The sequence below is a fragment of the Acomys minous genome (assembly GCF_964271855.1).
Source record: "Acomys minous genome assembly, chromosome: 5".
Taxonomy (NCBI): domain Eukaryota; kingdom Metazoa; phylum Chordata; class Mammalia; order Rodentia; family Muridae; genus Acomys; species Acomys minous.
In genome coordinates this window covers 110,612,237-110,636,263 of record NC_140494.1, presented here as the reverse complement: position 1 = coordinate 110,636,263, position 24,027 = coordinate 110,612,237, and the positions used below count along the sequence as shown (strand labels likewise).

The following is a 24,027-nucleotide window of genomic DNA, read 5'->3' as shown; positions in this document are numbered from 1 at the left end:
TCCCGCTTCAGGCCATGCTCATCAGTTCTGGAATGTCATCCATTTCCCCATTCTCTGTGGAGCAGATGCCATGTGGTTTAGGTCTACTCAGTGGCTACAGGGGTGAAAATGTCTCTCAGTTGATGCCCTCCACTCTAGAATTCCTTGGATACAGTGTGCTCCATAGGAGATTGTCACTCTCTTTGAGGGCCAGGGTCTTGTGGCTGTAGCTTCTATAGGACTATTGGTAGTTAAACTAACCAGTGAGAGCATTCTGAAAAGATGGAGGATTGTGTGTGGTCCTGCAGAGTGAGAGAGGTCTGTGCATGTTAGGCAATTCTTCTAACCCCGAGTTGTACTTAAGATGTCCCAGCCCTAAAATGCAGTTTTCTTTTAGGTGAGTTTTCTGTGTTCCAGACTTATAAAATATTCTAGTCCTCTCACCTAGCCTCCTGAAAGATTGGGACTGTCAAGACTAGAGCCTGAGCCAGGCATATTGGTATACACCTTTAACCCCAGCACTCAATCCAGCAGAGGCAGGCAAATTCCTGTGAGTTTGAGGCCACCCTGGTCTACAAAGCAAGTCCAGTACAGCCAAGACTACACACACACAAAAAAAACCCTGTGTCAAAAAAAAAAAAAAATTAGAGCCTGCCATTTTGTCTTGCTTTTTGTCCATATTGTTTAAAGAAGGTACTGTTGGTTTAGGTAATATGTTTTTTGTTTTTTTTTTTTCTGTAGGGAAAATTTTCTCCATGAGTGACAACCCCTCCCTTGATAGTGTGGACTCTGTGTACGATATGGGGTCTACCCAGAGGGACCTGAACTTTCTGGAAGACAGCCCTTCCCTGAAGGACATCATGTTAGCCAATCAGCCACCACCCCGCATGACATCTCCTTTCATGAGCCTCAGACCTACCAACCCAGCCATGCAAGCTCTGAGCTCGCAGAAGCGTGAGGCCCACAATCGTTCCCCCGTGAGCTTCCGAGAAGGCCGCAGAGCATCGGATACTTCCCTTACGCAAGGCAAGGGTTTTCTTTTCTGGCTTTGAAAACTTCAGTCAGAGGTGTGGAAGAAGGCTCTTGCCTTGCCGGTCTGATAACTCAAAGGCTTATTTTGCTTCTTAAACTGTTTTATGTCTGCAATTTCCAGGAATTGTAGCATTTAGACAACATCTTCAGAATCTTGCTAGAACCAAAGGAATTCTGGAATTGAACAAAGTGCAATTGCTCTATGAACAGATAGGCTCAGAGGCAGACCCTAACTTAACAGCAACTGCTCCTCAGCTCCAAGACCTTTCGAGCAGTTGCCCTCAGGTGAGTGTACAGGCTCTTCTAAACACCACATTTGTCCTACAGATGTGTGGTTTTCAGTTAAAGAGCCTCCTCCTAATCCTAACTGAACTGGCTTCTGGGAAAGCCCACAGTCTTAGAGGTTTTTCTTGCTGCTGCCACTAACAGCTTAAACCCAGCCATGTTGCCCCCTGATGCTCATCACTAGATAGAGGTCTACAGGCTCACAAATCAGGCATGCTACATATGGATGCCTCTCTGTTTCCCTTGAAAACACACACATACACACACAGAGAATGGTGAATGTCACCCAAGTGAGAAGCTTCTTGCTAGTACTTTAGATGTCAATTAGTTACATTAAAAATAGAATAAATGTTGCTGTCTTGAGCCAATGTTGAGTGCCTCAAAGGTCCTATAGTATTCTGGCCCCACATATAGGCAAGCACCTTCTGGTACCAGGCAGGAGCTTTTGTTGTAATTCCGATACTGAGAAGGTAATAGTTGGATGCAGATAACGCTAGACTCTGAAAAGCAGCCTTCAATCTGCTGGTTACGGGAAAGCTTTTGAGTGTCAGGTCCTATAGAGCCCAGGATCCACTCAGCCATTTACAAAGGCACTCCCACTAGGAACTGGAAGTTTCCCACACAGAAACTGAGATGTTCACTCCCTTGATCCCTAGGAGGAAGTCTCTCAGCAGCAGGACAGTGTCTCCACCCTCTCTGCCGGCATGCACCCTCAGCTTTCTCCACAGCAAAGCTTGGAGACCCAGTACCTACAGCATCGACTCCAGGTGGGATCTTTAGCTTTTTTAGCCTAGTTTACTTTGTCATAGAAACTGTTCTGCATTGTTTAAGGTAGCTGCTTTATTCCTTACAGATAGGTAGGTCTAATCCTCCATTAGTAGCTCCAAGAAACATTTTCAGACTTAGCCATAAGCCCTATGTCAGCAGTAAGGAAGGATATGCCATTGAGTGCTGTGAGAGACAGACCTGGCTTACTTCTCATCTTAGAGTTGTGAATGATAAAATGGCTCTGTAATCTACACAGTGTAATCAAGGCTGTCTACACTGGAGCATGAAGACCCTAAGAAATGATAGGACATAGATCCCATTCAGAATAAGTCACTTAACAGGCACTGGGCCTTCCTGTCAGGAACTGTCTGTTTCTCTCATTGTTCTCCATGAACCTTTTAGTCCTAAAGGAATTTTACAAGTGGAAAAAAGGTAGGCAAGAATTAGATGCCCAGACCTGCTAACCTGATGCTGCTCCAGGGTCTCAGCGAGCAAGTGTCCGTGCTTTCACGCAGATTCTAGAGGCCACAGAGGCATGCAAAGAGTGATGATGCTATCACTTGAGCTGCATCCTGGGTGAGAGCTATGGTTAGGCTCTTACTGCTCTTCTGACCTTTCAGAAACCCAATCTTCTGCCAAAGGCCCAGAACACTTGTCCAATATATTGTAAAGAACCACCTCGGAGCCTGGAACAGCAGCTACAGGAACACAGGTAAGTAAGTCTTGGCTGCCTGGAGAATGCTGGTGTATTGTCCTTTTCCTTTCTAGTTGCTTCTACTAGGACCATGCACTGGTACATGGTTATTGTCTAAGTGTAGTATAAAGCCGCTCAGGTGGCAGCAGCCCCTATACACTCTGCCATTCCTTTGTATTTCTGTAGGATATGATCAGCCCTAAGCTTTCAGAAGCTCTGCCAGCTCTGCATGCAGGCAGAGAGGGTGGAGACACTGTCCTGCTGCAGAGAGATTTCCTCTTAAGGATGAAGGGAGTGAACATTTCAGTTTCTGTGTGAGGAAGTTTCAGTTCCTAGTTGAAGTACCTTTGCAAATGACTGAGAGGATGCTGGGCTCTATATGACCTAACACTCAAAAGTAGCCTGCAGCGGCCGGAAGCAGTCGGTTACCTGGATGAGGCTTTCCCCTGGGTGTGTTCATACCCACTAGCCCCACCAGTAGAAGCTGCGTGGCCGAAGTGAAACTTTTCTAGTCATCACCCAGAGAAGCCAAGATGTTATCTCTTTCTGAGCAGTCTTTATAGTAATTAGGAGAGAAAATGCATCGGTGTTCACTTAACCCCAGAGGGGTCAGACAGATAGGGGCAAAACCCACACTGGTGAATTCCTACTCTGATTTTTCCCCTCGCATGAAAAAGAGAGAAATAGTAGGCAGAGGTGTCAGATTTGTGGTGCACACCTGGGATCCCCAGGACTCGGGAGACTAAGGCAGGAACATCACTGATTTGAGGCTAGCCTAGACTACATATAAGAGTCTCAAAAATAAAACAGAAAAAAATGAGAAAGTGGAGTTAATGCCTGGTACTGAACTTACATTGAAATTACTTTCGAGATGTAAACTGCTCTTTTGGTATTACCAATTTAGGCTCCAACAGAAGCGACTCTTCCTGCAGAAGCAGTCTCAGTTGCAAGCGTATTTTAACCAGATGCAGATAGCAGAGAGCTCCTACCCTCGACCAAGTCAGCAGCTGGCTCTTCCCCACCAGGAGTCTCCACCGCCATCCCAGCAACCCCCACCATTCAGCCTGACCCAGGCCCTGAGCCCAGTCCTTGAGCCCTCTTCTGAGCAGATGCAATTTAGCCCTTTCCTCAGCCAATACCCAGAGATGCAGTTGCAGCCCCTGCCCTCCACACCCAGCCCCCGGGCTCCCTTACCCTCACAATTGCAGCAGCAGCAACAGCAGCCACCACCCCCACCCCCACCCCCTCCACAACAGCAGCCTGGAACTGCTCCAGCCTCCTTACAGTTCTCCTATCAGACTTGTGAGCTGCCAAGCACCACTTCTGCACCAGACTACCCTGCTGCCTGTCGCTATCCCGTGGACGGAGCCCAGCAGAGCAACCTCACAGGAGCGGACTGTCCCAGGAGCTCAGGACTTCAGGAGGCCCCATCTGGCTATGACCCGCTGGCCCTCTCTGAGCTCCCTGGGCTCTTTGACTGTGAAATGCCAGAAGCTGTGGATGCACAACACAATGGGTATGTCCTGGTGAATTAGTCTCAGCACAGGAAGTGAGGTGACTCGAGTGAAGGCAGACAGTGGGTTTCTAGTTTTAGTACAGCCCTTCAAACTTAAAGCTTATTTCCCCCCTTTTCCCTAGTGGGGAAAATCATGTTTCCCAACTCCAATCAGGGTGTGACTGAGGTAGATGTTCCTCTTGGCTCTGTCCCACCGCAAAATTTTCTGTGGCAAGGGCTAAAACATAGTTGGAGATTGAAGTGCATGCCCTTAGGTAAAGTGGAACAAGCTCTCAAGGGAGAGCCAACAAATATTTATATAAGATGACAACATACAGACCTAGGTTTTATACCCAAAGGTTCATTTACCTTGATAAAAGCAGGGGAAATGTGTATTTTGTATATGCACATGGTGGGGGTGCAATATATTTCACTAAGCCAAGCCAAGCAAAAGCAAAGTGCTTCGATGCATCAAGAATACATCATGAAATCAGATGCACAGGGAAGAGAGCAAATTTGTGTGTTGTCACAGAATCCCGCGATCTTGCCTGTTGATGCAGGGTGTCCTCAAGTCCATTAGAGTAGAGGAGCCTAGGCTGTTTTTCAGGGACACTGAGTAGCAGCTGGTACTGGCCCCTGAACCCTGCAGTCATCTGTCTGGGAGCATGCAATAATGCCTTTTCTTTTTTTTTTTTTTTTATTTTTGGTTTTTCAAGACAGGGTCTTTCTGTGTAGCCTTGGATGTCCTGGACTCACTTTGTAGACCAGGCTGGCCTTGAACTCACATCGATCCACCTGCCTCTGCCTCCCGAGTGCTGGGATTAAAGGCGTGCGCCACCACGCCCGGCTAATAATGCCTTTTCAAAAGTGCTCATGGATGACTGGAGTGTTAGAATTCTCAGGGCTCCAAGCTTTCACCTGTAGAAACAACAGGAGGCCTGTCCCAGTGGAGCCTGAAGCAGAAACCAGAAAACATCAGGGACTTGGGCCCTGAGCTGGGAAGCCAGGCTCTTCCTGCACACCCTCTAGTCTTAGAAGACTTCCTGTCTGCTTAGCTGTAGTGATTCCTTTTGACTCCCCACTAGGCTGTTGGGAGCTATTTGCGTATTTGAGCGTTTCATAGAGGGTTTAGATTGTTTTCAAGGATACACAAAGCAAAGAACTTTTCTGTCCCGGGTGAAGTGGTAGTGTGTGCCTTCCCCAACCTCATCAGACTTTCTTCTCTGTAGAAGCCAAGTGTTTTATTTATGTCCTTGCTAAATCCAAAGTCACTTCAGTTTGCTTCCCACCATGTGGGAGTCAGAATCCTTAATTTCCTTAGTTTGCTTTGAATGAAATGTTCAGGTGTTGTAGCAATATTCAGAGAAGCACAGCTGTGTTAGCCACTTACTAGAAACCTTAACCTTTAACTCACTCATCAAAGTAACTAAGAAACAGATGCTGTAGCTCATCAACTAGCTATCTAGAATTAATTAATAATCTGTCATTTGCACAATGACATCCAGGTGTTACAAACTCAGTATTATTTATAAAAATTATAATTTCTGTTCTTTAGAGTGGCTTGTCCTATCAGCAGATGAATGCACTAAGCACAAAGCGTCTTCCTTAAAGCACAAGAAGAGAGCTACTACCCTGATGCTGCATCTAGAGACACCTATAAGTTGCCTTTCCTCTCTGTAGTAAGTGTCCAGGCAGGCAAGGGAAGACTAGGCACGGGAAGTCTACGGAGCGCCATCCTGGCCCCAGCCCAGCCCAGCCCAGCCCAGCCCGTGTTGGCAGCATGAGCGTCTTGAGGCTGGCCAGAGACTGTAGTTGTTGGGCTCCCCACTGGTGCCAGGCTGCTTTGCAAATGCACTCTGCTTGGAATTGGGCTGTGGGTTACCGCAGGGAAGGAGCGATAGCAGGGGAGAAGGCTGTTTTGTGATTTAGTAACTGAGAATCCAGTAAGGATAATGTGTTTCTTTTGCTGATTCTGTTCCTCCTCGCTTAAGATCAATGATTGTGTGAGGTAAAGAACATCATTTCATTTGAGAGATCATTTCACTATGATCTCCAATGTTTTAAAGCTTTGCAAAATAAGCCAAGTTATAAAACAGGGCTTGATTTGTTTAGACTGGGAGGAGGATGTTTTCCCAAAATATACTGCAGAAGTGCTGTAATATTGATGAAATGGAAATGCCTTCCAGATTGAAAATGGGGGCTGCTCATTTCAGGACTGCAGGAACAGACCGCTACAGATTGGCATAAACCCCTGCCCCCCCCAGGGCTGTGAGCTGCTTAGCCCAGGAGACCTAGCAGCTATGGCAGGACAGTTAGGCGACAGGTGAGGGGCTGCGGAGAGGCCGTAAGAAGTTAAAGGCTGCAGAGACCGGGAGTACTCATCACCAGCCAGGCCGGTTAGGCGCTGACACACAGAGAGGAGGTGAGGACAGTCGCCTGGTGAAGAACACGAACCATCCTGCTGGAACCTGTCGTAAGCTCCCGTTGGCTCCCTTGGCCACTTTTGTTTCCTGAGATGGAAGCTGGTGAGAGCAGATGGGCTCTGGTGGTCAGCTCATCTGATGGTGTCTGCTGCTGTCCCCTAACTAGTGACCGTTGGAAGCTTCCAAGCCGTTCCTCCTCACAAGTACTAACGTAACACTAAGGAGGCAGCTCTGACACGCTCGCCTGTCGATTCACATCAGCAGTGTGTACACTACTGTATAGTAACCCATCGTTTTGCTATCTTGTAAACCAGCCTCTCCAAAGAGACTGATGATTCAAACATGAGGTAACATTTTCATTCGGCAAAAAGTGCAATATGTGTGGTACTTTTTTATTTTTTGCTTATGGTCTTTTGTTATCTCTGCTTTAGGGGAAATGCATTACTTCTGCAATTCCAGTTGGGCAAGTGTGTCTCTAGTATCTAAAGGCAACTGACATGCTGGTCCCTGTAAGGCAAATAGAGGGTGTTAATGCAACAGGAAGACACCGGGTTTTGGGGGTCCCACCCTTCTATCCCAGGGAGCTGCCTGACCAGCGCCAGCCCTCACCCTCCCCTGACTTGGCCTGCCTGAACTGCCAAAGATGGGAACAAAGATGGGGGCAGTCCTCGGTGTCCAGAACCTCCAGAACCTATCCAGTGGGAAATGAGGAGGACCTCAGGGACCCTGGGGACTCATACGAGATGTAAGAGCTGGTCTAAGCAAAGCCTTTCTGTCACTTTGCATCCTGGGAAAAGAAAGCCATGATCCCTCTGTTTCAGAAATCAAGATCTTAGAAATGTTTGAACTATGCTTGGTGTCAGGGAGGTAGGACTTCAGCCACGGCCTCATGCTGTCTCCTAACTTCTATAATTGTGTTACTGTGTTGTTACAGGGCCCCCACCCCATAATCCATCCCCTTAGTACATCCCAAACCAACCTCGGGTGGAGTGACACCCTCTGCCCTGCCCCAGAACTCCAGTAAGTACGGGCACTCAGCAAGGACCCATCACAGACCTCTGAAGCTGTACCCTAGGAACCATTACACTTACGGCAAGGATACTAGGACTGGGCAAGGGGCTGCTCTCAACTGCAGAGTACCAAGGTGACAAGCCAGAAACTGGAGGAACCCAAAAAGTAGCAGCTTCTAGGCCAGCTGATCAAGGGCCCGGGTATGCCAGCAACTCAGGACATGGGGACCCAGTGGGCTCTCCTTGCTTTGCAGGGTTCTCGAGCCTCTAAGCAAACCTGTCTCTTAAATATATTTGTCAGGATCAGAGTTTCTCTGGACAACAGTGAGTTAACGCTCCCTATTGGTTTAAAGAAAATCCATGGTCCAGGCAACTTTTCACATTCCTCCTCCTTTAGAGACAATATGTAGTGTCATTTGATGACACTGATCCCAGTGGTGAGTTGCAGAGTCCCTGTGCCGGGGCTGACCTTTGATGTGCTTGTACCCCTAAGTTGGGCTGCCTCTACTGCCTCCTCGGAAGCCACCCGAGCCGCTCGGTCTCTCTCTGCCTAGACATCAAAGGTAAAAACTGGAGAACAGGTAGTAAGTTGGAGTCATTGTCCAGGCAGAGATCTTTATCATTTTGTTGCTTCTGGAAACTTTTTATAGAACTTACCTTTCAAGTGATTTGTGGGAGACAAGGGTATCAGCCTGTTTCAACACTGGACAAAAACACATTTCAAAGCCTACATACACATGCACGTGTGTGTGTGTGTGTGTGTGTGTGTGTGTGTGTGTGTGTGTGTGTGTGTGTGTGTGTGTTATATACAGGTCTTCTCTCGCTGGGGGCTCAGAAGTGAGATTCATGGCTTTTCCCACCTGCCTGCCCTCAGTGGCTAAATGGAATGAGCTAGCGACCCTTAAAGGGTACTTTTGGCCCTAAAGTTCCTGATCTCCCACCACCACCTCACGTATTTGTTTAGCCACTTTCACCCAGTTACACAGCATAGCTGATTCTAGAAGACTCCCAGACATTCTAGTTGCACCACAGCTTATGTCTACATTATATGTGAGCAGATTTGGGCACATGACTGCATTAGTTGACAAGACAGGTATGGGCACTGCCCAGCAGCTTAACGGAGAGTGGTTCTTACAAGTCCTACCCACTCAGCTTGCCTGTCCATTTTCACAATGTACCAGCACTTCCAAATGTTTTCTTAACAAATCCTCACATCAGTTCTGTGAGCTTAGAGAGATTCTTTCCATCTCTCTCACAGCTGAGGAAAGCAAGGCCCTGGGAAGATACATGACTTAGCTGAGCTCTCAGAGCTCAGAAGTAGAGGTAGTAGAGACTAGGACCCTCATTGCCTAGCTTTTGGCTTTGTTTCTGTGGTGGAGCCCTGCTCCCACAGCTTCACCCTCCACTTGGCAGCTGCCTGGCTGGATGGCTGCACTGGACAAGGACAAGGAGACCCAGACACCACAGACTGGCCATGTTGGTGTCCAATACATTGCAGAAGTTTAGGCTTACATCGGAGATACTTGCTTATTCCAAGTTATGCAATCCAGTGCTTTCTTTTATAAGTATATATTGGAAGGATACTCCCCTCCCTGATTGCCAAAGGGCCAAAGGGCCCACTACTTAGTCAACAGACTCAACTCCAGAGAAGATAGCTGCCCAGAGAATTGTGAACTCAGCCTTTATCCAAAAGGGAAGGCATATACAACATCTGTTTTTTCTTTTTTCTTTTTTCATGTTTTGTTTTGAGACAGAGTCTGACTGTTCTGGAACTCATTCTGTTAATCAGGCTGGCCTCAAACTCAGAGATCTACCTGCCTCTGCCTCCTAGTGCTGGGATGAAAGGTGGGCGCCACCATGCCCAGTACACTTCTTCATAGTTAAGTCCTGTCAAGTAGGAAGGCTTCTTAGACCCCTCAGGGTTACAGAATGGTAATGTGCGTTGATGGAATGCTAGGACTTTTCAGAACCAAATGGGTGAGCAGGGTAGCTTTAAAAACAAATACAAACATCATCCAGGTAGATGGAGTAACGTTACATTACCAAGTACAGATAACTGATGCCTACCAGCCAGCATTTGCTTAGTCACAGAAGCTCAAGTGGTGAAGCCTCCTCCTCACTACTCACAGTTTAAAAAATAAAATTAAAAAAATCTGTCTGCCCCAGGATCTCTGAAGGAGGAAGCAGCAGGAAAAGGGGGTTGGCTGGCCTCTGGGGAACAGCAGCTTAGGAAGAGTGGTAAAGGCTGCACCTGTATAAGGGCAAGGCCACTTGCTTACTGCACAGAGAAGAGAGTGCTGGCTCCAGCCTGCTCTGTGAGTTACTGCCCATAAACTTAATCTGACTGTAGTCATTTTTCTTCCTGCGTGCTTTTTAATTACTAAGAAAAATTTGGTGACTTTGATAGATTTGGTATTTTGTGTGCAAATCATAATAGCTCCAGTGTGAAAAATCAAAGTATAACCTGTCACTCAGTGTTAGAAAATTGCCTAAAATGCAATTTAATAAATGATCTTTGTACCAAATGGTAATTTAAATGGGGTAATTTTCTGCAAGGAAAATGTACTGTTTTTAATGTTCCCAACCCTCCTGAATTAAAATAAAAACACCTTGTTTTCTAAAAGCCTGGTGATATGAATGTCAGGCTAATGAGATTATAGGCAGGACTCCGCCTCATTGAGCAGTGGGCAGAGTTTTCAAACTGTGGAAGGTGGCTGTGTTCTCTGAGCTCTGGCGCTCATTTCAAGCTACAGAAAGGGCAGTGGATAACATGTTCTCATTGACGTCAGCAGGGTAAATAATACCTCGCCCCAAATTGCCTGAGTACACGTTAGCCAGAAACACTGCTAAACACAGGCTGCATACAGACAGGGCCTCACTGGTCCTGGTTAATGCTCCTTGTGTTGGTGTCAAGACAGGCCGGATGACCGCAGGCTCTGCACAGGAAGAGGAACAAAGGCAAACACACCATGCTCGAGTTCAGCCCCTCCCCCCAGCAAGTAATATATAGGATGAAAAGTAAAGTACTCTAAGCTGCCAGGAAAGCCAGCAAAGAACACTGTTACTTAGTCAGTGTCACCTCTGAGGTGAAAGGGACGAACACACACACACACTTATCACAGAGAGGCTTATCACAGAGAGACATCCTTTAAGAAACAACCCTTTGGGGTTAGGGATTTAGCTCAGTGATATAGTGCTTTGCCTAGCCAGTGCAAGGCCCTTGGTTTGGTCCTAAGCTCTGAAAAAAACAACTCTTTGCCCTCAAGGTTCTGGAGAATTTCTTTGCCAAGCAGCTTTCATATATTCTAAACCTGTGTAGTCAAACCCCAAGTAAAAGGACAGCATTAAATCCTGCTGTTTCCCCTGGGCCAATGTTGTATGGAACTGCAGGAGCATTCAAAGTGAGGCAAGCCTGATATCAGGCTGTGAGAGGGAGCATAGGGCTGGAAGCACAGAACCCTCAGTGTGCACGTGCACAGCTCTGTCCTGCCTTCAAGCAGCTCTTCTTCCCCTTGGGTTTCGGTTTGTTTCCCCCAATTTCCAGTGCTTGTTTTGCAAACTTTACCCTTGCCCGTTGAGTCACTCCATCATTTTATTATTTTCATAGGCAACCACCCATGCTTCCCCGACTAAGAACATCCTTCACTTGCATGGCAAGCACAAGGGTATAAAGAACAGGGCAGGATAGACCACAGAGGCCAGAGCACCGCCCTACAGCCCTGCTTGGCCAGCTCGAGGACATAGCAGGCCAGCAGTAAGCACATTTCTAAAGCCACCAACCATCCTATGGCCAGGTACAAACAAACTGAGGCTTCCTTCTTGGTAGCTGCTCCTTTCTTTCTTTCCCACGTCTTAAATTGTGGGATTAGTTATTTGATATGAACAAAAATTGTTGGACTCTTTGCCAAAGAAAACCCCTCACCTACACAGGAGCTCAGTCTCTATTAGAGGCTCATCCTGGGCCAATGGGAAAACCTTACTCTACACCTTCGGAGTTAAAAATTCTGACAGTGACACTTCCATCTGAGGGATGTTCACACTGCAAGTGGGTCCAGGAAAGGGGGGACCAGCTCAGCTTGCAGTTCTCAGGAGCAAGGCTGGGCTTTGAGCACCAAAGTTAGTTTTTAATCTTGGTATGCATATTTTTAAAAACTTTTAGTGCGTGAAATAATAGGTTTTATTATGACATCTTCACTCCTCCCTACATATCCAGTTCTTGGCTCATATTCATCCTGTGACGCTCTTGCCATCCCACCCATAATTTATGTGCCATTTCATGAACTTGCATGTCCTCCTTGTGTAGCGGTCATGCTAATATTCTGTATTGCTCCAATACCATCAGATGTCCTGCCTGAGCAAGCACTGCGCACTAAAGCCCAAACGCTACTGGCCACATAGGAAACCCCACACAGACCCTAGTTGCTCTTCCACCTTGGGTTCATTAAAGCATGGCTCTGCCTTTCCACTTTGGCTCTAGCCAGCAATTTCAAAGGCTAAACAGCTCTTGAGCAATGGAATACCATACATAGAATACACTGGGCAGTATCCAGTAAGAGGAGACAGATGTGTCTTGAATGAACCAGAGTGGATGGACCTTCACCTCAAACATGGAGCTGTCATCAGTGACACACCTACCACAGTCCAGCTTGGGACCACAAATCACTGAGCTGAGCCTGAGAGGTCAGGCAGAGTGGGAAGCTTGCCGAATTCCTATTTAAGTTACAGAGCCAGGGAGCCCTGCTCCCTCCCTTTCTTTGTATGTGTATCTAATGGGCTTTCCCAAAGACTGCTAGACAGACCTGAATTGGCAATGAGAGAAGAAAACAAGCACGTAAGTGGGTGAGTAACAACGGCAAGGAAGCAGACTGCCCTGGAGCCAAGCCCCCAACACCAGCTGGGCAGAAAGTTCAGAAAATTCAAAACCCAAAGAAAATGAGGCAGTTGGATGTTGAGCCTCAGGAGCCTAGTTTCTCTCCACAGAAAGGCTTTGAAAGCTTCTTACTCCCATTTTCCTCCTCTTTCCCCAAAGATGGAATCATGACACCTGAGCTGCCCAAGAGAGGCCCTGAGAAGCCCAACAAGCTGATGGGCTACAGCTGAGATAAGAAAGGCCTTCCCACAAAGCATGCTATGTAAGGGCCCCAGTTCACAGTCTTGCTTGTGTCTAGCCAGAGACACACTATAACTAGGTCATTACAGAAACCCAAAAGTTTAGTCATCAAAATGAGGACCAAAGGGCAGGCAGGCAGTTGGAAGGGTCCCAGGAAATGAAAGGCCAGTACAAAGCAAGGTTTCAGAAGAGAGGCTAGCGCCTAGTCCCACCCAGTGGATAGCCAGCCAGGCACTTCAGGTGGGTAGTAGCACTCATTCCTGCCAGAGACCGCGCAGAAGGCATCAAAGTATCCAGACTGAGTCCTTAGCACCCAGGCCTGCCCCTAACCTAAGCAGGTCACCTTAAAGCTTCATTGTCCTCACCTGTGATGGGCACACACCTGACTCAGCACTGCTTTCTGACATGAAAACATTAAGACTCCATGAACTGTCTGTGACAGCTTGTCACAGTTCTGTCTTGCTCTAACCCAACTGCCTGACACTGGGGTAGAAAATGGTGATGCAGTCAGTCGCCTGTGAGGTCTCCCCCCTCTGACTGAAAGCTGACTACCCACACTGACAACTTCACTCTGAGATCTGAGTTGTTTTGAGTTCTGGGTAGCACTGGTCATGAGTGGCCACAACATGAGATCACCCTGAGAATCTAAGCTTTCATCTTCATTGGCAATTTGACTGGACTTGGAATCAGCAAGGAGGTACTCTGGGCCTATCTGTGAGGAAGTTTCCAGAAATGTTTAACTATGGAGGGAAGAACCATCCTGAATGTGGGTGAGCACACCATAGGTTGATGCCTTGCACTGAATAAAATGGGAAAGAAGCCAGCAGAGGATCGGCGTTCGTCTGCTCTGACTGCAGACACCATGGACTGTCTGTCCCCTCAAGCTGTGAGCCAGTCTAAACACTTAGATGACTTTGGTGAGGTTGTTTTGTCCCAGTGACAAGTCCTGTCTAGGTAGCCTCTTTCTCCCCAACTTTGAGGTTAATTAAACTCAGGGGTGTAGAAGGCCTTGGAGGAGGCTTTCTGTACAGACAGCTCCTTGGTCCTCAGGGAGTCACAGGAGACCAGAGCCTAGAGGCCCGCTCCAGCTGTCCTGGGACCCATCCCTGTACTTGTATGCTTGTTTCTGACCTATCAGTGGCCTGTGGGACCCAGTTCCCTAAGCTGGAGGGCACTGGTGCTGGAGATGATCAAAGATCCTTGGGCTTTCATATGCAGTGGTTCTGAATAGACTTGGCCTGCATCTAGTCTTTCTGGGTTCAAGACCTATCGTCTGGCCAGGAAGTTGGGCTCTTGAACTGCCCTCCAAGCAGCCACAGCTAGGAGACTCCTCAATTACCCTTACCATCCTCAAACAGCCCTTGTCTGAGGAATGAACCAACCACCTAGCCAACCAGCTTCATCTCAGGCCAGAGCATCCCAGATCTCCAGCAAATGCCGGCTTAGATCCCAGAAGAGACAAACGCCAGAAGGTACAGACCAGAGACCTTAGGGGCCCAGAGACTATTGGGAGAAACAGGGAGAAGCACCAATAAAAACACCTAACGGTGGGCGAGCTGTGGACTGGGCTCTGCTCATGTCTGTGCAGGTGAGAGAAAAGGAAGAGCGGGTTTTCAAGCCAGCGTCTGCACCTATTATTGATGGGTATTTCACTTGATTTGAGTCTCCAAACCTGGGCTCCGTGAGGAGACTGAATGTCCCTCCCAGTGCTCCTTCCTACCATAACAAGACTGACATCACTGTTGTCAGGGAAATGGTGTTTTGATTAAAATCATGTGACAGCTACTTCATGATTCAATAAACAAATCCACTGTTAACCCTCGCCTGACAGCCTTGCTAGCAGCTGTGGTCAGAGGGCAACCTCTACCCAGGAGCAAATGGCTGTGCCAACCTGGAGGGAGCAGAGTATGGCAAGTGGCCCAGGCTGTCCCCTGGCAGGTCCTGCATGAGGGAACATGGGTCATCAAGCACACAGACCATGCAGACTTCCAGAGCCTCTCTCCATGGCACTGAGGCAACACCCACCTTCCACCAGAAGGGACCCTGGGCTGCTCTAGGACCAAGCAGCAGGCATGGCCCTAGGGCATCAGATGATTCCCTTAGGGCTTTGAGGCCAGTCGGAGAACCTAGTTCTCAGAGTTCTCAAAATCCAGATACTCTCCCTGTGAGGACAAAACCAGTGAGCCAGCCACACACCATACAAAGGGGTTAAAAACAATTTCTTATTTGCAGCTGGATTACTTCTTCAATCTCTTACTTGGCTATCGGCCCCTCAAACGAAAATCTGCCCAGCAACAGTGAAGGCCCTTTCCATTTCACCCCCAGGGCATTTGCTTTAAGTGAAACAAAAGCAAAGAAGGCTCCCTGAGTCACAGAGAAGGGGATTCTGTGGATAAAATGAGCTGTGGCCTCAGAATGCACACACCTGGCTTCTGAGGAAGGTTCTCAACCACCTGAAATGTGTCCAAGGTAAACAAGTACCGCAAAGGTATCTGATTAAATGTTTGATGCGCTACTGCAGTAACGGAAGCTCAAGAAATGCCCACTGATGCTGTCCTCTGCTGGAGAACCCCCTTCAGAGCGAGTCAGCTGTGGCAGGGCAGATGTCCAGCCGCAGGCTGTGCTCTGGTACACTCCACGAGTTAAATGGCAGGGCCAAATGTTCCCAAGTATGGGAGTTGGAGAACAACTCCATCGTTATCATTTAACAAGTGTGTGCTCAGGCTCCTAAGACTCACCATTCTTACCAGCCACATCTTTCCTTCAGTGAAATTCTACAAAGCAGACAGAGGGCCGTGAAGGCTGGCAGGCCAGGTATCCGCCAGGGCTTGGGTTGCTGGGGCAGCCAACCAGCGCGTTCCCCCCACCATGCAGCACCCAGCACCCCTGGGGCTGCCTGAACCAGATAGCTAGGCAACTCAGGCAGGGGACAACAGTGTGCAGGCACACCGAAAGGCCAGTGCTCAGAACAGGAAGGATTGCATGGCCTCCATTTACATCAAATGAAAACTCAGGTAATTTAAAGACAGGCTTTTTGCCAGTGATTTAGCTGTACAACACGGTGGACACCAACTTCTTGCAGTCACTGTATCTAGCCTGACACATCATGAGGCAGCCAGGCTCTCCACTCCTGAATTTATTTTAAGTCATAACCACCCATCTACCACTGGCGCTGTGACTGAGACCCCAGTGACTGCTAAACTGGAACTCTGCATCCCGTCTTCATGTGGTTGTAGGAGGCAAAATGGGCTTGTAAAACATCCAGGAAAATGTCAGGCACGGCCTCTTGTCCTGAATGGAAATACCTCCCTTAGTAGGACTGTGCCAGTAAGTTTCCAGCATGTGAGAAAAGTTTATCAGCTCTTCCAGTCAGCCCTGGCGTTGCATGGGTCTTGTCTCAGGCTGGGGGAGACACAGGAGACCTCGAACCACAGATATGGACAAGTCCACCACTTCACGAAGGCAGTAAAACAGCCAGCCTTTAGAGCCAGACCTCTCTCTAGGACAGGGTGGTGGGAACCGCTTCTCTGCCCACCTTGCTGTCACTCACCATAGCAGCAGCGGCTTCTGCTGACTTCTCTTGGCGCAGAAAGGACAGGGTTTTGGCCCCAAGTTTCGGGGGCACTTACCTTCCCAGTGTCCTCTCCAGGGACTTGGGGTCTCAGGAAGAGGTTCTTGTCAACCCCAGGGATGTTGGGCTCTTCACTGTCCTTCACAGGAACATCTAGCTTCCTCAGCCTTTGTGCCACCACTAGAGATACAGACAGCAACGCTATGACCATCCCTGACCAGGGCCCACCCCTCCCAGGCCACTTGTGCTTCCCGGCTGGGATGTCCTCAGCTGCCCTGGCACCATGATGGGGCCTGCAGCGCAAAGTTCTGGGCAGCTGTGCGGAGAAAGCCAGACCTCACCTTACTTAAGGTACCTTTTTGCTCAAGTCACCCCCATGGTTTCTAACTGGGTGTTCCCCCCACATCCTGGTCACGGGTAGCCTCTGTAGGGCCCTGAACAAACAGAAGACCTGGCTCCTTTCAGAACTGATCGCAGCAGTTAAAAGACAACAACTCCAAAGAAAGAAATGACTTGGCTTTTCTTCTTAGTGAGTAATTAAACTCCCTTCACCCTCCAAAAGATTCCCATCTCAACTGAACATGATGTAACTTCCTGGAAACAGCAGGCCCATGGAGGCAATGAGAACAGCAAGGCTATTCTAGATACAGAAGGGGAGTGGCTATTTGTGAGGCTATTCTAGATACAGAAGAGGGGTGGCTATTTGTGAGGGAATGGGAAAGACGAGTAAGGAATGAACAGAAAGGAGACGAGTGAGTCAGAGGACAGCACGCACCTCACCTGCTCACCAGTAACACTGGCTGGATCTTCTCTGCCGCTGACATTCCAGAGAAAGGGCAGCAGCATCCCAAGATGACAGGAGAAGGCTAAGCACCCAACTCACATGGCGGCCCTGCCCTACCGTCCCCAGTGTGATGGTACCAAGGACTAACGTGGGGAGCGTGAGGCTTCAGCTCAGGGACACGAGGTTTGTAAAGCAATGATGTCAGAGGGACGCGCTGCCTTCCTGGGTGTCACATAAGCCCCCTGGATGCTTGGGTGAGACCTGTGTCGCGCTGCCTCTTGAATAAGGACAAGCCCTCCAGCAAACATACTTCCCCACCTCACACTCCCAGGCCCACACCACCAGTCAAGCTTGGTGTTGCTGTGAACTGAATGAAGGTTGCCCTTTGTTTTAATAAGGCCTCATTCAAAATCACATTTATCTGTTGACCCTTATGAAACAAAATCCTTCTTGGGCTCCCATTCATTGGCAGCACATTAGACACACAAGATCTAATATTTTAAGTTCATGATGGGTAAACCCCAAACAATGTGTAGAGAGAATCACTACTAATGGGACACTTTTTATTGTCATAGGATGTATGTGTTTGTCTTGGCTGCCCTTTCCTAGCAAGCTGAACAACTGGTATAAACTGCCCAGATGTAAAACAGCAGAAATACACACTCAAGGCAAACAGACAATTCCAAAAGAATTGATTCCTCAGAGGCAGAGGCAGGGCCAGCCTGGTCTACAACAGAGAGTTCCAGGACAGCCAAGGCTGTCTCTAAAAAAAAACCTCTGGAGCTGGGGACTGGGCTAGGCCAGAGGCTCCTGCATCCTAGGAGCAAAGAAGTCTCCAGTTGTATCAATGGGGGGGGGGGGGGGGGGGGAGGGGAGTGTGTGTGAGTCTGGTGCCTTGGCTCACATCAGAGGACGGCTTCTAGAAACCAGGGAACACAGTTTTATGAAGCATGAACAATCTACACCAGACACTAGTGGGCAATGGTTACACAACACAAGACAAAACAGACCAAGCAAAAAAAAAAAAAAAAAAAACAGACCAAGCTGTATCAGAGAGTTCCTGGAGAATCAAGTATTAAAACTAATATGTAGACAAGATGGCCACATTGAAGCTGAAGAGCAACACAAGAAGGTCACTGTGTACATAAAGAATAGTGAGGCCTCTAATGGCCACCCAGAAACAGAGCTCCGGCATGCTATGCAACCCTTCCCTGAAGGCAAGGGCCCACTGCCTCTCCCATCAGTAGTCTTAGGCAGAAAGGTAAATGCACAAGGCTAGGGGAAGCAGGACAGAGAAACTTTAGAAGTTTATTTTCAAGTGAGCATATCATGTGGCATTTCCAACCGAAGGTGAAGCAACTGCCCCAGTGCGCATCTGCTTCTAGAATCAAGACAATTATCTCTCAAATATCAAACTCATTAAGAGGAGTGCAGCCTGCAGGTGATGCAAAAAAAAAAAAAAAAACCTGTGAAATTAAAATGCTTACAACACAGTAAGGCATTAAAATGAACATCTTTTTGCTTAGGAAAATATACAGACCTTGGCCCTGGAACACACAAAATGGAAGCTCACTACAAAGCAGTTTAAAATATGGGCACACGCCTCTGATAGAAACAGTTTGTTCTGTTTTTCTAAGGTATGACAAACTTGAAAGCATTTACGCAAACTTGGTTTTATGTGACTTGTGTTTAATGTACAAAGTTTTGTAGGTTTCTTTGGGCCTTCACAAAACAGAACAGGGCTTGTTATATATAAAAGGGTTTGTAAGTAAAATCAACAATTCAGAAACCAAAATGGAAACATCAAACTACATGGTAAGATACACTAAGAAACAGTCTGCAGTAAAACTTCATTAACCAAGTCCACTACAGACAAGGAGTCTATTAGATCAACATTTAAATTATCCAGAACAATCATCAGAAAAGGTGTAGCCTGTCAGAGCTGCTCATGAAAGGAATGGGATGTAACTAAACAGGGTGACTGGTAATCACAGCCCCTGTTCTAAAAGCAGTGTCAAGCAGCCTTCCATAAACACGATTCATTTGCTTTAGCAAACCCTGCAGCTTGACCGTCTGTCTACCTTAAATTTCTGGACAAATCAATGAAATTTTACTGCAAAAGTAGAAAGCATTCTACATCACCCACACAACAAGGAAACACGGAGCAACAAACCTTCAGTTTGGTGCTGTACAGTGTCACAACAGCAAGATGCTCATGCACACTGCCAGGAGCAAAGCCAGGGACCAGTGCTTCCTACACTCTCATGAAACAGTAGACCCACAGCTTAGTAGGAGGCACTAAGGCTTCTTGTGAGTTTTTGAAGGCAGTCACAGTGCTGTTTCAACATCACACGTTAGCAGCAAGATATACCCACTTCCGACTTCCGCACGACATGATTACAGCCAACACCGAGCAAATGAGAACCAGAACAGCATGCGTTGACCTTCCACATCTCCTTTCATGTGAGATGTTGATGCAGACTATTGTAGCCAGGAGGATGTGGCTTTCACTACGGTCAAATCTCAATATTATCTCAGAGTAGATAATAGTAAGTTATTCTAAACCATTTACTTTTAACATTGGAACGATGGAGAGCCACAAAGATACGTATATACAGTCAAAGAATCGCTCACTCCATGTTGGGGTCCAAGTCCATCCGGGCTCTGTCTGGAATCTTAAGTGTCTGGGGCCTGATTCAAAAGGGAGGAGGCAGGAGCCTCAATGGTGCTGGAAAAATACATGGGGAGACACTCAAGAGATGACTGTACGAGGGGGCGTCAACAACTGGTCAGTAAGAAGGGCTGTACAGTTATCCCAGCAGAGAGAAGTAAAAGCAGTCTTATTTCATGTTTAGAAAGAATCAAGTCACTGAACTCTGATTTCTTCTAAGTTGTTGCCTTGCTTGGATGAGCTCTCGAAGGTTCCATTGTCTCCACCCAGTGTAAGAACATATTGACTAGAGAGCTGTGATAAGAGTTTAGTAAAGGCTTTTCCCTCCTGTTCCTCTTTATGCCAAGGCAAGAACTGGAAAATTCCAAACAAAATCATGTTAGTGGTACAGAAAGTTCATGAATGATCGCTATGTGAACATTTAGCACGTAACAATGACAAAAGCACCAGCCTGAGATCCCACTGTGGCCCTGCCCTCTGCTGCTTTACTCAGTCACGCTGACCGGAAGTTACTAAACTGTCCATGCCAGTAACAATCAGCATGCTTTGCATGGAACTGAGAAAATGGCCTGCTCACTTGCAGAGACTGGTCGGCCAAGACATTTCTTTACTTTAGACAATGAAGCCCAGGCTCTTCTACTCTGAGATCTGCCTGCCTCAGTCTCCCAAGTGCTGGGATTATAAGTGTATGCTGCCAAGCCCAGCCAGGGCCAAGAAATTCCTGAGTAAACAGGCCCAGCATGACTGGTACTTGCCGCCCTTTGTCTTCCATCACGCTGGTGCCCTGCTGCTTCCCACTGCTCACACCGTAGAGGAAAACTCCCCAGCAACCACAGGCTAGCACAAAACAGAACGCTTACCACTTATAGCTTCCTGTGCAAAATACTTGACATCCATGTCTTCGTCCTGGCCTAGCTTCTGCAGCACAGGCCGCACTTCCCCCTGCAAGGCACTGAAATTCAGAAATGGCTGTGAGAAAGACGGCTGCGGGGACAGAGACTCAGGAAGATACAATCTGCAGCAAAAGTGGGGTCTGGATCTGTGGTAATTTTCATATTTAAAATGAAGAAATTTAAATGTAAATTTAAATAATTTTAAATACTGACAAACAGGACAAGTGCATCAAATCATTTCTAAAGAAAAGTGGTGATCTGTCCACACCAGAGCTTATGTATAAAAGTCACAAGGGACAGGCCCAACACTGAGGGGCTGAATTCTTTTCTCTGAATAAGCTCAGATTCTAGGTAAAGGAAAGAAATCCCTGGACTTATTTTAGCTGTTTCTCCCCACCATGAGGGGGTACTTTCAAACCAAAAGCAACACTAAAATCTTACTTGGTATCTAGAATTGGTCCAATTTTCTGCAGTGACTTGGCCACATTGAAACGCACATTTGCTACTTGGTCTCCTGCCATTTTCAACACGATGGGCAACATCTGCTTAGTGGTTATTTCCTGACCACAGGCTTCAGACAGTGCCTAGAAAAATAAATAAGATGGCACATTTAAAGCTTTAATACTCCCCAAATCTAGAGAAGCAGACTAATACTTAAAAGGAAGGTAGAAGGTAATTGACCAGCAGAAAACTGTTTCCTACTTGAGCGTCTAAGGACCATGAGGTGGCTCAGAAGACGAAAGATCTCTGCCAAAACATACAACAAAACTGCAACTTTTAAAATACTGAAACTTTTAAAGATTTAGTTTCATTTTATTATTTATGTGTGAATTTGTGGGGAGCGGAGTGAGGGTGAGAGGCAGGAAGAGTCAGATCCACCAGCAGCAGCTGGAGTTCCGGGCAGCTGGGCGCCAGCTGACAGGGTGCCCAGTCCTCTGAACAGGAGGCAGTCCCAGCCACAGCCATCTCTCCAGCTCCAAAATTTTAAATCAATATTTTCTCTGTTCTGATTATCCAACTGATCAGTATAAGAAACGCACCTCCAACTGCACTTAGCAATACTTACATTAATGCAGAATAAAGTGGTCATTCTGTGCAAGTAATTAGGATCGTTTGCCATCACTAACACTTTAGGGACGATGGTGTTCTGGGCCCACTCTGTACCAAACTTCTGGACTAACTTCATGAGGTTGTTGGTGGCAGCTTCCCGGATGGCATACACTGAGGAGAGTCCAAGAGAACATCTTCATGGCACTCACTTTACACTCAGCCTATTTTACCTCATCCACATCACAGAGACCCAAAATAAGCCAGGGAGCCCTAACATACGCAGACTTAATAATCATGTAATCACAGCTATTACATGGAAGGAAAACTGTCTATGTGAGGCGCTCTGTCCACACATCATCAACCACCAAACACAGCAGCCTACCAGGCATTATGTGCTACAGAAAGAAGACATCAGGCACCTTCCCTCAAAGATCAAATACTCTACTAGAGAAAGAAAGTGGGTGCTCAGGAAGTCACACGGCAGAGGACCAATCCCAGCACATACAGCACTGGAGAGAAAAGGCTGAGCAGAAGGGAGGGACTCTGGAAGTCTTCTGCGAGGAGTCAAGTGCTGCACTGGCCGTGAAGAATAGCAGAGATGCGTGTAAACAGCAGTGGGATAGAAGCCAGGGACGCAGAGAAGAAAGCAAGGGCACGAGGGAAAAAGCAAAACCTGTGAGACTGTCAGGGACAGCCCCGCCCAGAGAGCATCTCTAAGACAAACGATAGACGTTAAAAGCACCAAAGAGGATTTAGCAAGATTATGCTACACAGGCCATCATGGTCACCTATCTACACAGTGACAAATGAAAGTTCGCCACTGAAAATGCTTGGGTTAAGACAAGCTGCTAACTGTGTACTGACATAAAAATAATTTATCAAAGACATCACAAACCTAAACCATCAAGTCTGAGTTGTTAGTTGCTCTGCACAGCCCTGAACACAGAAAGGCCTGATTCCTCTTCATTTCTGATTCCTTAAGATTCAAAACTTGGACTTAGATAACAAACCAAGCGGGACAGGTGACCGTCTCATCCTCCTCTCACCTGGCAAGCACAGCCCTCAAGGAAGAGCAAAAATCCTGGCAAGCCATAGCGCCATTCCTTGGCGGTCTAAGCAAGCTTCCCATAGGAGCTGGCCAACTTTTCCCAACTTGAATCCTGCTGTAAGGACACTAAGAACAGGGAAAACACAGTGACAAGGAACTGTACCCCCACCTCACCTCACCTCACCTGCGACCAATGCTCAGACTTCAGTCTGCAGAGAAACACCCACCAGGATGCCTAGAAGCTTTCTCAGGACAGGCTCAAGTCAAGTGTCTACCCCCTAGGGAAGTCAAGCGTCTACCCCTGGTGGGCTCTCTCCTTCACAGACGTAACTGCTCTAGCCTCTCCTCCGTTCTTCCTTTGAAGGGGAGCTAATGGCAGCACTTTTGTTGCTCTCCGCGCTGCTGGGTTTTAATACGATGATTCTTACTATAACGCCACTAACGCCCAGTCCCACTGCCCAAAAACCGGAGACTGAGCTGCGAGCAAGACCTCAACTGCACTGAACTCTACTTGGCCTGATGCCTCCTTGCTCCTGGCTCCTCTCATTTCCCTGTCAGGAATGCAAGCCTTTCCGAGTTCTGCCAGTTTTCACTCCTTGTTTTGTCTATGGGTCTCTGTCTTTCCCCTCAAGGTTAGGCTGATCTAATTCTGTCTATTCTCACGAACTTTGACCTGGTACTTGTTAAAAATTAAGTCAACAAATGAAGTGCACCAGCACGCAGAAAGAAAACCTGAACTCGGTTTCCCTTCCCCCCTGGAGGCCTGGCCTCTCACACTGCCTGCTGACAGCAACGGCCCTCAGCCTGCCGGCCTTCAGCCTCTGCAGCGCTCTCACACTGCCCTCCAGCAGTTTCATCCTATGGAGGGTAGGGATGTTTCCAAAGAAACCTGCTCACTGCTCAGTGTGCACTACTTAAAGTGCAAAAACATCAATCTTCTTCAAATTACAAAAGTCTAAGCTAAACTACACAAGCTGCAGGAAGGAAAGCCCACGGTGAGGGGACATGCTCACCCACTGCACCAGGCAATCCTGCAGCTCCACTGTGTGCTGCTGCTGCAGGACATAAATTCCACTACCTCCCAAAGTTGGAAGGAAGCAGGAGGCAGGATTCTTAAGTTGCAGAGAGCAAGCTCCTCTACACAGAGCGGGTGTCAGGGGTCTCCTTGTATAGTATTGGAGCCTGAAAACTCCTTCCAAATCTGAAGGAAAAAA

At 47.5% G+C, this 24,027-nt stretch overlaps 2 protein-coding genes across 7 annotated transcripts in view; one reads left to right on the top strand and one right to left on the bottom strand.

Moving 5' to 3' along the window:
* Positions 1-10,309, top strand: part of SIK2 (salt inducible kinase 2) — a gene marked incomplete at its 5' end in the record, with an annotated part of 102,821 nt that extends 92,512 nt beyond the window's left edge. For all 3 annotated transcript variants that reach the window (XM_084782057.1, XM_084782056.1, XM_084782055.1), the window contains 6 exons: positions 721-1,005; positions 1,133-1,296; positions 1,953-2,063; positions 2,685-2,776; positions 3,663-4,274; positions 5,809-10,309. In XM_084782057.1, coding sequence (XP_084638183.1) covers positions 721-1,005; positions 1,133-1,296; positions 1,953-2,063; positions 2,685-2,776; positions 3,663-4,274; positions 5,809-5,833 — 1,289 coding nt within the window. In that variant the 3' untranslated portion in view covers positions 5,834-10,309. The remainder of the gene's footprint in view (positions 1-720; positions 1,006-1,132; positions 1,297-1,952; positions 2,064-2,684; positions 2,777-3,662; positions 4,275-5,808) is intronic.
* Positions 6,221-24,027, bottom strand: part of PPP2R1B (protein phosphatase 2 scaffold subunit Abeta) — a 34,262-nt gene continuing 16,455 nt past the window's right edge. Inside the window, exons 12-17 of one of the 4 annotated variants that reach the window (XM_084782063.1) lie at positions 21,782-21,936; positions 21,157-21,299; positions 20,683-20,774; positions 16,426-16,547; positions 8,156-8,256; positions 6,221-7,183 (exon numbers count right to left, since the gene is read on the bottom strand). In XM_084782063.1, coding sequence (XP_084638189.1) covers positions 8,191-8,256; positions 16,426-16,547; positions 20,683-20,774; positions 21,157-21,299; positions 21,782-21,936 — 578 coding nt within the window. In that variant the 3' untranslated portion in view covers positions 6,221-7,183; positions 8,156-8,190. Of the gene's footprint in view, positions 8,257-16,425; positions 16,548-18,434; positions 20,177-20,682; positions 20,775-21,156; positions 21,300-21,781; positions 21,937-24,027 lie in introns of those variants that run through there. The other 3 variants (XM_084782062.1, XM_084782064.1, XM_084782065.1) reach the window with 3 other exon arrangements.